The sequence below is a fragment of the Pteronotus mesoamericanus genome, unplaced genomic scaffold (genome assembly GCF_021234165.1).
Source record: "Pteronotus mesoamericanus isolate MK-2021 breed Mesoamerican mustached bat unplaced genomic scaffold, CSHL_Meso_final contig_94, whole genome shotgun sequence".
In the NCBI taxonomy this organism is placed as follows: domain Eukaryota; kingdom Metazoa; phylum Chordata; class Mammalia; order Chiroptera; family Mormoopidae; genus Pteronotus; species Pteronotus mesoamericanus.
In genome coordinates this window covers 31,389,260-31,405,077 of record NW_026555285.1, presented here as the reverse complement: position 1 = coordinate 31,405,077, position 15,818 = coordinate 31,389,260, and the positions used below count along the sequence as shown (strand labels likewise).

General features: G+C 34.5%; 1 protein-coding gene across 10 annotated transcripts in view; it reads left to right on the top strand.

Annotated features, from left to right (window-relative positions):
• Positions 1-15,818, top strand: part of MYCBP2 (MYC binding protein 2) — a 275,901-nt gene that overhangs the window by 236,885 nt on the left and 23,198 nt on the right. For 9 of the 10 annotated variants that reach the window (XM_054586458.1, XM_054586462.1, XM_054586453.1 and 6 more), the window contains 8 exons: positions 1,028-1,177; positions 2,760-2,920; positions 3,937-4,093; positions 4,256-4,480; positions 7,017-7,082; positions 8,759-8,998; positions 9,302-9,400; positions 15,634-15,714. In XM_054586458.1, the coding sequence (XP_054442433.1) occupies positions 1,028-1,177; positions 2,760-2,920; positions 3,937-4,093; positions 4,256-4,480; positions 7,017-7,082; positions 8,759-8,998; positions 9,302-9,400; positions 15,634-15,714 (1,179 nt within the window). The remainder of the gene's footprint in view (positions 1-1,027; positions 1,178-2,759; positions 2,921-3,936; positions 4,094-4,255; positions 4,481-7,016; positions 7,083-8,758; positions 8,999-9,301; positions 9,401-15,633; positions 15,715-15,818) is intronic. The other variant, XM_054586454.1, reaches the window with a different exon arrangement.

The window sequence follows — 15,818 nt, the reverse complement described above, 5'->3', positions numbered from 1 at the left end:
CATTGATCATACAAGTCTTGCGATAATTCTATTGAATGATGTCACTTTCTACCGAACAGAAATTGCAACAAATTAAGGGACATTAGCCAATTGAAAATATCAAGTGTTCCCATCAAAATTAAATTCTTAATTAAGCTTATGAACAGAAGTGAATTTAGAGTCCCATATTTAAGCATTGTAAAGAAACTTATTTCTACATTGCTTTATTATTTGAATCTTTATATTATCCTTTTAAAAAAGCTTTTCATCATTAAAATGTTATTTCAGTTAGAATGACCATGCAAAGAGGGTAAGTAGGGCTTTTGAGTTATAAACTTAATAATTACAATTTATCTGAGTCTCTGTTCTCTGGAAATGATAAAATTGCTGTATATCATAGACTTACATACAGTAAATGTTTTTCTTTATTACTCTTTATTATGGGTGTGATAACCTACCACTTTATTGATGGGAACAATATAAATATATTTAAGTAAATGGTAGTTTGTGTAGAGCTTAGAAACATTCTATGTTGTTCTAAATGCAAGTTGGAAAAAAATGTGCTTAAGTAAGTTAATATATGACAGATTTTTGAAATAAAATGTGGTTTGGAAAAGTATTTTAGTATTGCATTTTATAAGTATCATTTTCCTTATTTTTATGGTTTTTAAAGTTAGGACCAAAATTAGTGACTGTTTCAAGTCACTAATTTGACTACACTATTATAAACTAAGTATACTTTCACTCCATTTACTTTTTCTCCTAAGTATTTATCTGTTAACTTGTTTTATCTACAGTTTAGAAACTAGTCCCATAACTGATATTGATCTTGCAAAGAGAACTGTCTTCCAAAGATCATACTCAGTTGTTGCTTCTGAATATGATAAATAGCACTCCATTTTACCAGTGTGCTTTCAGTGAACGTCAGACTTCCTATCTTTCCTTGAAACACTTAGTCTGGAAGTACTTTGTGTCTGAATAAGCCCTGAATTTTTTACTCATGTATTTTCTTTTTTGCCTTGCACTTATTGAACCATTATTTATTCAGGCTTTTAACTGGCTCCTATGCAATGTCATCCAAACAACTTCTCTCCATGATATTCTATGGCATTTTGTGGCATCATTGACCCCTGCTCCAGTGGAACCAGAAGAGGAGGAGGATGAGGAGAATAAAACAAACAAAGAAAATGCGGAACAAGTAAGTGAGATTTTTGTTGTTTTAATTGCCCATGTTTTTATAGAAAAGTAGAAATACCTTCAGACAATATAATTTGCATTAGGTCATACACACATTATAGAACCTAAAGGCAAGAATAAAATGTCAATGCAATGAACAATGTATTAACTATACTGTGTGATAGTTTTCTCTCTAGCAAAAATTCTGTCAGTCAATTCTGGTTCCTGCCTAAACATCATCGTCATTAAGCAGTCAGCTGGAAGATCACTATTACAGTATAATATTAGATAAACAGGACAACATTATTACATATAAGATCAGTCTACTTTACCACAATGCTGTAAAATATCAGCATTGATACTATGTAGGGACAGGAAATTCAAATATGGTTGTTTGGCTAGAAGGGACTTAGATTTTACTGGACATAGCCTGCATAATGGAAAAGTGTTGAACTAGGACACTGGAAGCCTGGGTTGCAGCCCCATTTTTACCTCTGGGCTTCATTTTTATATCTGGAATAAACTTAGAGAACTAAATCCTCCACTTAAAAAAACAAAAACTGTCAGGATAGAAAAAAAAAAAAACAAGAACTTAGTTTTCTTTTTATAAGTGGCACATCTAAAACAATGACCAAGGAAGATTAAACGTTGACAGTAAAAAGATAGAGTGGATAAAAACTAACCAAAATAAAGTTGATATAGCTCCCCCCCTACCCCTTGCCTGAGGACATTTTTTTTCATTGACTTTTAGAAAAAGAGGAAGGGGGAGAGAGAGATATATTGATGCGAGAGAAAAGCATTGATCTGTTGTCTCCCATAAGTGCCCAGACTAGGGATCACCCAGGCTGGGAATTGTACACGCCCGAACTCGAAACTGAACCCACAGCCTAGGTATGTGCCCTGACCAGATATTGAATCCACAACCATCAGTTACAGAATAACTCTCTATCCAACTGAGCCACACCAGCCAGGGCAAGGTGGTATAGCTGTTTTAACATCAGAAGAAGTAGACATCAAGAAAAATTATTGAAAGGAACAAAGAAGCTCTCTACAAAATGATAAATTATTAATTTTGAGTATGTAGTACCTTATAATAAAGCCTTAAAATGTAAGCAAAAAATGACAGAACTGCAAGGAAAAATAAAAAAAATTCAGTTACAGTGTGAGATTGTCACACACCTATAACAGCTTCCTATCCCTGCATATCTAACCACCTCAAAACTCATTGGATTAAAACAACTGCTTATTGGTTCACAAGTCTTTGACTCAACCACCTGGACGAGGCTCAAATGAGAGGAAGGGCTGATTTCTGCAAACACATACACATTCACCCTGCTAATAGATTTGTGAGTACATGAGAATAGATACTTATATGTGGTATTCATTTGTTTGGTGATATTTGTGAGTGACCTTATCATTTTTTTCCTAAAAATAATACAAACATAATTAGTTAACCTTAATGTATGTTTTGGGTATAGTTTGGTTCTGTTGTGTACATTCCTGTTACACGAGCATCTTGAAAGTAAGTATACATAGGATTCTTTTGTGGGGGAAATTCCTTCCAACACACAAACTGATCAGCTTGCTTTAAATTTCTGTCTTAGGAAAAAGATACAAGAGTATGCGAACATCCACTCTCAGACATAGTGATTGCAGGTGAAGCTGCCCATCCTTTACCACATACATTTCACCGCTTACTTCAAACAATCTCCGATCTTATGATGTCTCTTCCCAGTGGCAGTTCATTACAACAAATGGCCCTAAGGTAATTTTATATCTTACATTTTCAGGGTACATTGGAGAAGAGATTTTATGGGGTGTTTGTATTCAAAATGCTTGGCAGGCCTCTTTAAATAGCAAGATACAAAGAACCCCTACATTATGTTAATAGCACCTCCCTCTTTCCTGTCATAATTTAGAATTGTCCCTCTTCTTAGTTAACACCTGTTTTTTCCTCTGTAAAATATGGATAACATACTTCCTAGTGCTCTAAATTATCAGTCTATAACAATCTTCCTCACTTTTTTCTCTCTCGTAACCCAAATTACTTGTCTGAGTGCTTCCTAAGAGTAGAATCGTAAATGTCACAAAAATGGAGAGGGAGCATGAAATCTCAAAAACAATTCAAGACAGGATTTTTAATTGAAAAGAATCTTCAGTAAACTAGAGCCCAGTTATACACTACTAATCTTAAAACTACTTTGAAGGGCATCACCTCGTATTAATTTTAAACCCTGCTGAGATTTTAACATTTACATTGTGAATCTTGTTATTAGATCCACATAGAGACTACATAAATGAATGCTCCATTGATTGTTACAAGAGATAGGTTGATGGAGTGATTTTTGTCTACCCACATCCCAATGGGAAAGACCAACAGAGGGGAGATTTTTGTTTCCTCCTTGCAAAAGTTTTGAAGTACAGGATGTATTGTTACTCTCTGAAGAATTAGTATGGAATTGTAAGACTGAGGGATTTGAGAGGCTGCTGTAGTTCAGGTAACATTTATCTACAGAAGTGATATATTACCTTTCTTGTTTCTGTAGCCTTAATCTTCAAGATCCAGTTTTTCTATAAAATGAGTAAACGTTCCTTAGAACTTCCCTCATAATTTTTTCTTAGAAATTACCTTTATTTAAAAAAAAAAAGTGAAAAGCAATGCTTCTGTTTCCTGAAGTTTTTTAATTTCTACTTTTACCTAGATTATTAAGATTTCTTGAAATATTAGAATTTCTTAGAAATTCCTGAAAAAGACTTAATATATTGTTTATACCCTTTTAGATGCTGGAGTCTGAAATTCAAACAATCTGATCACCAGTTCCTCCATCAGAGCAACGTCTTTCATCACATTAACAATATTTTATCAAAATCAGATGATGGAGATAGTGAAGAGAGTTTTAGCATCAGTATACAGTCTGGCTTTGAAGCCATGAGTCAGGTCAGTCATTAAACAGTTATCCTGTTAATATTCAACAGTGTCTAAAAAAAAGGGAAAATTACTCAGACAATTTGATTCTTTTGTTTCTTATTTCATGTCTGTTTTAATATCATAGGAGATTTCCATTTGAGTATTATAATCATTTATATTTGTTGTTGGTAGGAATTATGCATAGTAATGTGCTTAAAGGACTTAACCAGCATTGTTGACATAAAAACTTCAAGCCGGCCTGCCATGATTGGCAGTTTGACAGATGGTTCCACAGAAACCTTTTGGGAATCAGGAGATGAGGATAAAAACAAAACTAAGAACATCACCATCAACTGTGTAAAAGGAATCAATGCTCGCTATGTATCTGTTCACGTGGACAATTCTCGAGATCTTGGGGTAAGAAAGGAAACTTAATTTGTGGCTCGTTATTTCTTTTCAGACTGTTAGTAATCATGCACTCTAATTTCTGAGTTTAGCAAAGAGACAGAATGTTACCAAGCAAACAGTATTTCATATTTACCAAAGAAATTGTAAGCCTAAGAACAGATTAATATGACTGGGGGTACAGTGGAATACCAATTCTAAAAAGAGCTCTTATTATAAATATAGCATGTCTACAACTAAGCAAACTATTGGGTTGACCAGAAAGTTCATTACTTTAGCCTTAATCTTCAAGTATCCAGTTTTAAAAAACAAAGTTTTTTTTTCATAAAATAAGACATATTTTTCATTTTTACCAATACCATTGATTTGGATATTTTGAGTATGTCTGCTTCCTCCTGTTACTGGCTGCTGATGGGTAGCAGCCAAGGGTGCTGCTAAACATCTTCCAATGCATAAGACAGCCCCGCAGCAAAGAATAATTTGGCCAAAAAGTCAGTAGTAGCAAGAAACTTTGCAAACCACTTTTGACACATTCCAGCAGTCACAGCACCTTCTCCATATACTGCACAAATTTTTTTTGCATTTCAGTTACCTTTTGCCTTTCTTGAAATAATAAAGCATAATACATTGAAAATATAACATATTTTCTTCCATCTTTAATATTAAAATGACTGCACAAAAATTCACCAATTTTGATGTTGCTTTTAAATGCACGCTGAGGTGACAGCTGTCACAACACAGTCTAAGAAAATTGTTAAAAGTGAAGTTAAAGACAACTAAGCACTGCTAGAACCATCGCACAGAAAAAAAAATGTAATGGACATTTTGGCCAACCCAATAAATTTCTTCTCTATACTTTTCTACCTCCATGTCCTTGTTTAAGTCATTCCCTTGGCCTGGGAGTCATCCCTATAAACTCTCTCATATTCTCCCACATCTCTAAAGCCCATTAGAGAAATCTCTTCCCAATACCTCCTCTATAAAAAATTACTCCTTCCTTTCTCTGAGTTCTTTTTTATAATATTCTGGTGGCACTTAATATAGTTTAACCTATACTGTAATTTGCTTTCTGTTTCTAAACCTCCCCCCAGCTGTCGTGGAGGGAGTGAGAGGAGTTTTTGGATTAACCTAAGGAATCATAATTTATATTCTCCCTAGCCCTGGCTTGTCCACGTTTCAAATAATTGAGCACACTTTTAAAAGGCACCAAACGAAGGATAAAGTTCTATTTGAGTGTTAAGAACCAAGAAGAAAGTACCACTGCCAAACCCCGTATTTCTACCTCTATCCCTAAGGAAGGATATTTTTTGGCATTATTTCCCTTCAGAAAGGATGTTAGCAGATTCAATATCATTAAATCTCCTTGGATCAATTTCAAGCTGCTCCCATCCTGTTTGCATACTTCCTTTTCCAGGAAGACCCAGAGTGATGAGCTTGGGTCTCAGAGAACCTGGATGGAATATGCCAACCACAGAATTCCAGTCTGCAGTCAGTGCTCCTTGCCGTCCTTAGCCGCCCCCAATTCCTGTCCATCAGTGCAGATTCAGTTCTTCTCTGCACTTGAGTGAGAAAAAGGGGCTCAGCTAATGTATCAAGGACTTACTGTACCAGGAAGTCAAGTGTGATAATCAAAACGTTTTTCTGATAGAACTCAGTGCTCAGTACAAACTTATCTTTGATTCATGGTACATTTTAAGCCAGGACATATTCTTCCCTCAGAATAATGATTTTACTCACTTTGAAGTTTTCGCTTTTAAGAAATGTCCTCTACGTTATGTATCCTGAGGCTTATGTGCTTCTGTGTCCCCTGGCCTGCCCACCAGAGTGCCTCATTTGTTGATTTGAATTCCATCAGCCTATAGCACTTAAAGGATACACCTCTCCAAGGAATTATTGTTAATCTGTTTCTTGATGTACTTTGCATAAAGCTTATTTAACCTTAAAGTCTATGGCTCTCACCAGCATGACAACTCTTTTCAGTACTTAGGAGTATTGAACTTCTACTGTTTGATACTATTTTGTGTGTTAATGTTCCTTCCCTAGTTTGGCAAGGATCTTGAGGGAATAGAACGCATCATTCTCATACATCCTTCTCCAAGTCCGTAATGCAGTTGGGTACGTTGGGTACTTAGTTGAGCTAACTCCCTTCCTTCTTTTTACTTGCCGAGCAGTGAGAGTGGGATATGAGTGACAAGCAGAATTGTTGAAAGATGCCATAATAGAGAGTACTTAAATGTTTAGACTTTGAGTAAAAAGAATGAATGCCAAGCTACTTCTCAAAGCCCATGGAGAAAAGTTGAAATGTGAGATTTAAAGTGGAGTTTGTAAGAATGAGAAATTACTGGAATTGTAGGAGTTATAGTTGGTTGGACAAGTGGAGTGAGGTCAGTTAGGAAGAACCATAACTACATAAATACAGAAAAGAAAAATAAAAAGAACCATAAATACAGGCAGAAAAGTTGATGGGATATTGGTAGGCTATAAGAAGTCATTGGAAGTCCTGGAACAGGAATATGGCATAGTAACTGTTTTGAATTGTCTATTTTAGAATAAAGTTACCTCCATGACCTTCTTAACTGGCAAAGCAGTAGAAGATTTGTGCAGAATAAAGCAGGTAATTGAAATTTTGCCATTAAATGTTTTGCTACCTAGTTAGAAATTTCTTCTCAGTCTCCACTGTTGAGTTCTAATTTTGGCATACTACCAAAGTGTTACAGGAAATCATCTATTTAAAAATGCTAAATTGATCAATGATCTATATACAGGAACAGTTGCAACCATCCCTGTACTAAACATTGCACTCATCATTGCCCTAAATGTTCTCTAGTTATGAGCTATTGTAGTCCTCAAACCTGCCTCCTCCCCTAGAAAGATTCAGGGTGTCTTAAAATGTATGATAGACTTGATTCACAATTAACACCTTAATTCACGTGCACTTCAGGTTAAAGTGTAGATTTTTGTCCTCTAGCCTGAAAAATCTCTCATTTATAATACTGCAACTATATCCAAGTTGCAAGTCAATTGACAAACCAACTCTACAGACAGGTTAGGTTTTATGTAGGCATGAATCTGAGATTCTGTATAAACCACTTACTGGTATTAATGAAACTTTATCAAAGCTGTTCTTCTATAGCTACTTTGTCCTATGAACATGGACCACTTGTTCTTTTTTGAAAATCATATTGAAAGAATAAATTAATATGTTGGGTTAAACAAACAAGTTTTGTTTAAATTGTTAAAGAATTTGGGGAAATGAATCTTATTCATTGAGATAGTATTTTTTATGCTTAATGCTCTTTAGGAAATTAACATTATCAATTAAAATAATGTTAATTAGATATCTATATAAAATATAGGCTTCTTGGATCATTTCTTGGACATCAAGTGGCATAAGAACAATTTTCATTTTTTTCAAGTGACTAGTGTCAGTCATTTCACAGTGCATTGAAATTTAATCTTTGAAAAAAGTTAAATTCTCAGTGAAATGTAAAATAAGGAATCACAAATGTGAAGTTATTTATATAATTTTTCTTAAAAAGTAAAAGATAGGTAAATTGCACACCAAGGGATTAGCCAAGGAACATACATGAAGGACCGGTGGACATGGACAACAGGGTGGAGATTGACTGTGGAAGTCGGGGGCGGGCTGGGTGGAGGGGCGAAGGGGGAAATAATTGGAACAACTATAAAACATAAAATTTAAAAATGTTTCTAAAATGCTTTAAATGGCTTTAATGTGAAGATGCACAAAACATAACCTCATCGCTGACCTTGTCAGTGTTTCTCCGCATAGTTGGTGCAGATAACGTAGTCATATAAATTGTTAGTAATGGTTTCATTTTTTATTACTAGTTCACTTTTATTGTATTTTTTCTGTTAACATTTATCCCCCCAGACCATCTTCCACCTCCACCCGCACTCATCGTGCTGTCGTCCCGGTCCATGAGTTCTCTTTCTTTTTTGCTTGATCCCTCCACCCCCTCAGTGATCCCCCAAAGATGGTTTCTCTTCTATAACTTGTGCCTGGAATTTTAATTCTCAACTCCATCACTTAGTGAGGATCCTTCTACCTGTGTTAACCTCACTTTCTTCACCTGTATAATAGCTACCGTAGTGTTACTTATCCTCACAAAGTTTAAGTAAGATAATCAGTGTGAAATTACGCTGTAAACTTTACTCTTGGTACAATTATTTGTTATGTGAGCTTGCTGTGATTAGTGCTAAGTCTAGGACGGTGATAACATGGTGACACAGCTGTATCAGGTTTCTGTCCCTTTTCTGCTCTGCTAGGTTGATCTGGATTCCAGGCACATTGGTTGGGTAACAAGTGAACTTCCAGGAGGGGATAATCACATCATCAAAATTGAATTAAAGGGCCCAGAAAATACACTGCGAGTTCGTCAAGTAAAGGTCTTGGGCTGGAAGGATGGTGAAAGCACAAAAATTGCTGGCCAGATTTCAGCCAGTGTAGCCCAGCAGCGGAACTGTGAAGCAGAGACTCTACGAGTGTTCAGACTCATCACATCTCAAGTGAGTGTCCTTCCTGCATATTCCAGCACAGGATATATTGTTTTGATAATAAAAGCAAGAGGGTTAACGAAATATGGTAGAATTTACCAGAGATTGCTGGCTACCAGCGTGGCCCATTTTTTGTTCTCGTAGTCCTAAACTCCTGTGTTTCATTTTACATTCATAATGCTGAAAAGCAGTGGTGTGCAACAGGAGTAACATGGTGATATTATAAAGCCTGCAAAGGTGGCTGTGAGTCCTCTGCCTTCCACAGTGGGAATTCCTGCCAGTGCATTCTTCTCATGCCCCTGCCTTCTCCTTCAGGTATTTGGAAAGCTCATCTCAGGAGATGCTGAACCTACACCCGAACAAGAAGAAAAAGCACTGTTGTCGTCACCCGAAGGAGAGGAAAAAGTATACAATGTATTTATTTGTATTTTAAAAATATTTATTACCCTTTTTTGTTTTCTTCAGTGAAATAATCCATGTATTGCTATGTATTTTAATGGATATGTGATACTAATTTATGTGCAGTTCATATTTTTTACTTTAATTAGATAGAAGATAAAGGAACTATCAAAAGAAATTCATTATTCATTAGAATAAGAGGTAAAAGATTACCTAGCTACTATGAGAAGTAACGACCAAATTTGCTCTATACTTTAGGCTGTTATATTCAAATGTTAGTATTTGTAAAATTAACTTAGTCATTTCCTGTGCTGTGTATGATCAGTTGTCTTCCTGCATTTTATCTGTCTTCATAGTCCAACCTAAAAATACTGTCTTCTCCCTGAACTTTCTTTATGCTTTCCCCCCAAACAAAAAGTAGTTTTCCCGCTGTTAAACTTCATAGGAGTCTCTATGTGTGTCTTGGTTTCTCTCTTGATACGTTTATTTGTGTACATCTTTTACCTCTTACTCTACTGAATCATAACTTCTTAAAAACCAAGTACATGTCTGGTTTGTCTTTATACCCACCATGGCATAAATACTGATGTGTTCAGTAAATTTTTATTAAATTAACCTATTCTTAGACTGTTCTTGAAATTTCTTCTAAGATGCAGTTGCTTTACTTAGTTTGGTCTAAATTAAAGCACTGTGCCTAAGAGGAAAACCTCACTCATTTCCAAAAAGAGAAGTCAACCCTGACATCTCAATATTCTTGTATCTTTAGATGTTACAAACAATAACCTTGGCAGCCCTTTGAAAGATAATTTACCTAGTTTAGCACTGTGCCTTCTGGTGCAAGAGTATCTAAATCATCCACATTTTTCTATTTGGAGTCTGTAAACAATAAGATTTCATAAACTCTGGTTATTTCTTTCAGCACCTTTTGCAGAAATCATTTGAAAGACTGTAAGACTATGGAACTACTCAGTTAACCAACTGTATTTTAGCAAATGGCAATTCTATGCTTAAAAACCATGAGAATTGGTATCAGGTCCTCAAAAAGCTTATTTTCTGTCCTTAGATTTTAAGTCTCTTTGCCCCCCAGTAAGTCAATAAGGATACTATATAGTATATAGTCAACTTATTAAATAAGCAAAAAATTTCACATGTGATATATTTCAAAGTACATTGAGAGAGATTATTGTGCCCTGGAGTGATCAGAGAAGGCTTCTAAGTTATTGGAAATGAGATAGACCTGAAAGAGAATGTATGAAAATTAAATTAATAGAGAAGATGGGTCCAAGACTTCATTGGAAAGGCTGGCCTTACAGCAGGAGAGTATGTATTTTGAGGTGTGATGGTTGAATAGGCAAGATTATGGCAGCAGTTGAATGCCCATGAAATAACACGATCGTTAAGAGAATCACTTTTAAGTCAGTTTTTTGAAGATTGCATACCAAAAAAATTCATCCTTTTAAACTGTCATTTGATGAATTCTGATTAATGTATATACAAGGCGGAGGGACCCAAAAAAAGGAATTTATTTATTAAAAATTGTGTATTTGTTCTTACATGTTTAAACTTTAGTCACCTTCAAAGTACTGTCCTTTTGATATAATACACCTGTAGAAACATTTTTTCCACTGCTCAAAACAGTTCTTGAATTCAATTTTGATGCCTTTCTGCCGTGTTTTTTTTTTTCACCTCTTCCACATCAGTAAAATGTTTCCCATTGAGGACTTTTTTCATCCTGGGAAACAAAAAAAGTCACTTAGGGCAAGATGAGGTGAATAGGGAGGGTGGGGCACAGGAGTCATGCTGTTTTTGCTCAAAAACTGTTGAACACTCAGCCAAGCGTGGGCAGGTGCACTTGTAAACCACCCATCACGAAACAGGCAAATGTGTTGAAAGAGACTTCAAAAAAAACTTCACTGAAGCCAAACGCAGCCTCTCACAACAACACCAGCGGGTGCACCAATACAGATGGGCTCCTATAACACTCTCCTATTGAAGGGAAGCCTGTACTACAAGGCACCCACCCTCCAGAAGATAATTCTTGTTCTTTGTTGGGGGGGTCCCCCTCATACAGCAGTGAAATCATCACCACAATCAAGTGTTATAGCACATCACCCCCAAAATTTCCCTCATACTCCTTTGCAAGTCAATCTCCTCATCTCATGCCTAGATCCTGTCAGCCACTTTATTGTTAGGGTCTATTTGACTCTTTCACCCATATTTTTATATTGGATTATTTTTGTAATTATTGGGCCATAAAATTCCTTTATCTATTCAAGATAATCAGATTATAGGTCCTTTACCAAATATGTGTGTTTCAGTGTTTTCTCTTGCTCTGAGGCTTATCTTTCAAAGAGAAGAAATTCTTATTTTTTATGAAGTCCAGCTTTATCTATTTTTTTCTTAAATGACTTAATATTCTTGTCCTTACTAAAACGAAAGGTCACAAAGAGTTTGTCTTGTTTCTTATAGAAACAGAGTTTTAGTTATTTTGTTTAGAGCCAGGCAGGCACATTTTAAGTTAATTTTTCTATACAGCGCGGGGTAGGGGTTGAGGGTCATTCTTTTTGCGTATGGATGTCTAGCCACCATATGTTGAAAAGACTACTTTTTATCAACAATCAGTTCACCATAAATGTATAGCTCTATCTCTCCTGTTTCATTTACACACACACACACACGTTGGTGTAAGATATATAAACACGTGTATGTGTTTATCTTATACCAACATCAGACTGTCTTGATTACTTCAGCCATGTAAGAAACCACGGAATCACATTCCAACCTGGTTCTCTTTCAGTGTTGTTTTCTGGGTCCTTGGCATATCTATACAAAGCTTAGAATTAATTTGTCAGATCCCCTTCTCCCAAGAAAAGACTTCTTGAATATTGATTGAAATTGCACCAAATTGATAAGTCAATTTGGAGAGAATTAGCATCTTAATAATACTGAGTGTTTCTATCCACAAACGATATAATCTGTCCATTTCTTTAGATCTTTAATTTCTGTCAGAAATGTTTTGTAGTTTAGTGCAGATGTCTTATACACATTTTATTAAATTGTTCCCTAAACATTTTATGTTTTTGATGCTACTGCAAATGGTATTTTTTATTTTGCCTTCCAGTTGTTCATTCTAGCATATAAAAATACAGTTGAATTTTGTGTGTTGAATTGTATGCTGTAATCTTAAATCCACTTAAATCTTGAAGCTTTTTTTGTACCTTTGGGATTTTCTTCATAGGTAATCAGGTAGTCTGCAAAGAATGTTGGTTTTACTTCTTCCTTTCCAAGCTATGTGCTTTAAATTTTTCTTGTGTTTTTGGAATGGCTGAGACTTTCACTACCATGATGAATTGAAGTGTTATGATCAGACATCTTTCCCTTTCTGGATCATCTTTCCCTATTAAGTGTGATGTTAACTAGATTTTTTTGTAAGTGCTCCTAATCAAATTGGGGATGTTTTCCTTCTATTCCTAGCTTGCTAGGAAATTTTATCAGAATAGATATTTTCACATATTTATTATTTCTGTTTTCTTTTATTCAGTAAAATAAGCCATATATTGTTATGTCTGTTAGTAGATATGCAATATTAGCTTATATGCATTTTCATTTTTCTTTAATAAAAGAGTAGGTAAACTAGGGAAGTGATAGCTAAATGGCACAGTGTTTCTTTTAGAATAATTTTTTTTAATTGACTGTGGTGATGGTTGTATATATCTGTGAATATACCATAAACCATTCAATAGCACATTTCAAACAAGTGAGGAGTAGGTATGGTATGTGACCTATATCTCAATAAAGCCATTTTTAAAAGGCAAAAAAACACAAATTATGAAAGTTTAAAAATCAGGAGACAAAGAAAACTCATTTGTTCCTGTATAATCTTAATAGTGTTTTAAGTAGCAAAAAAAATTATTCTACAAATTTACTTTCTTTTACAGATACAGGGCTTTTGCAGTTATCTATTCTTCAGTTGGGTTTGGTGATTCCTTTATGTAATTTGTCCATTTCATCTAATTTGCTGACTTTATTAGCATAAGTTGTTCATAATATACCCTTATTATCCTTTTAATGTCATCAGTATCTGCAGTATTGTATCCTCTTTTGTTATTCTTTTTATCTGTTTGCTTTGGGTTTTTTTTCTAGTTTTATAATATTCAAACATAGGTCATAAACTTGAGACCTTTCTTTCCTTATGTAAGTAATGCTGTGATTTTCTCTAACTGCTTTAGTTGAGTGTCACAATTTTTTGATATAGTCATTTGTTTTTCTTTTTGTTTTTCATTTCATTCTGTTCAAAAGATTTTCCGACTCCCATTTTGATTTCTTCTTTGACCCCTGGATAGATATTTAAAAGTGTTGTTTAATTTCTATAAATTTGGGTATGTTACTAATAGCTTTCCATATAAATTTCTAGTTTAATTCTGTTGTAAAAAATATATACTTTGTATAATTTCAGTCCTTTTAAAATTATTGAGATTTGCTTTCTGGTTCATAATATGATATATTTTAGTGAAGGTCCATGTGAACTCTGTTTTTGTTCCGTGATGGGGTTCTATAAACATCAGTTCAGGATGGTTGATAGTTTTGTTCATGTCTTCAAGAGACTTTAATCAAAAGAGTTGCTTGCCTAGGTTTTCTTACCTGCAAAATAGGCAAAATATCAGATTTTACTTTATAGGGTTGTTGTGAAGATTAAATAAGAATAAATGAGGGAGGGAGGGAGGTGGGGGGAGAGAGAGAGAGAGAGAGAGAGAGAGTGTGTGTGTGTGTGTGTGTATGACTTTATATATTGCTCTATCACTTAGAAGAATGCCATGCACATAATAAGCACCGTAAAATTTCATCCTTTGTTTTTCTTTTAATGATATGTTTCTTTGGTTATTATTGGTGTTAGAATAGCTTAATTTATAGAGTTTTGTTGGATATTTTCTTTTTTGACCACATGCCATTTTCCTTAATTGATCTTCAAACAACTGAATGTAGGATATGAACTAATGTTCACAAGTCAGAAATAGATTCAATCAAGGTGACCAAATTGACTAAAGGAGTTCATGAAAAGTTAGTGTACTTCTATAAGTATCTTAAATTTAGAAATTTTGTTCTTTTTATAGTCACCTTAACCATTGGTGATTTCTTCAAACTTTATCCTTTGTCATAGTATTATACACCTCAATTTAAAGTAAATTCACCTTATAAAAACACCTGCATAATTATTTCTCAAAATACTTTATTCCCATTTATTTAAAAAAACTCAGAAACAAAAGTAGTTCACCTATTATTTTTCATCTACCATCTGCCTTGGTGACTACCAGTTCTTTTTATCTATGAGCTTGATTTTATTTATAGATATATATAAAATTGATATAGTTTTTTAAAAGATTCTACATATAAGAGAAATCATTTGGTATTTTTCTTTCTCTAACTTATTTAACTTAGCCTAATGCCCTTGAGGTTCATCCATGCTGTTGCAAATGGCAAGATTTTGTTTTTTTATGGATGAATTATATATCTATAATAAAATATATATAATAAAGAAATTTCTTTATCCATTCATTCACTGGTGGACACTTGGGTAGCATCCATTGTCTTGGCTGTTGTATATAATGATGTGATGAACATAGAGGTACATATGTGTTTTTGAATTAGTGTTTTCAGTTTTTTTTCTGATAAATACCCAGAAGTGAGATCACTGGATCATACAGTAGCTCTACTTGTAATTTTTTGAAGACTCTCTATATTGATTTCCATACTGGATGCACCAATTTACCATCCCACAAGGGCTGTGCACAAGCACTCCTTTTTCTGCACATCCTTGCCAACACTTGTTGTTCTTGTCTTTTTGACAATAGCCATTCTAACAGGTGTGAGGCAGTATCTCATTGTGGTTTTGATTTGCATTTCCCTGATGATTAATGACGTAGAACATCTTTTCATGTACTGTTGGCTGTCTATCTGTATGTCTTCTTTGGAAAAATGTCTGTTCAGATCTTTTAATCTGTTTGTTTGCTGTTGAGTTGTAGAAGTTCTTTATAGATTTTAGATATTAGCCTCTTAACAGATACATGATTTGAGAATATTTTTCCCATTCAGTGGGTTGCTTTTTCATTGTATTGATGGTTTTCTTTGGTGTGAAGAAGCTTTTTAATTTGATGTAGTCCCACATGCTTATTTTTGATACATTAAAATGTAAAATGTACAAATTTTATTCAGAGAAGCTGCTTTACTTTTTTTCCTTTTTCTGTGTAAAGGCAACATCAGATGCTGACCTGAAAGAACATATGGTTGGAATCATATTCAGCAGGAGTAAACTGACTAACTTACAAAAACAGGTTGGTTAATAGCCATTTCATTGTCTTCATCAGTTTTTGTTTGTTTTTAAGGTACGAAGTGTTTTCCAAAATTTACAGAGGCTTTTTTTTTTTTAATCCTCACC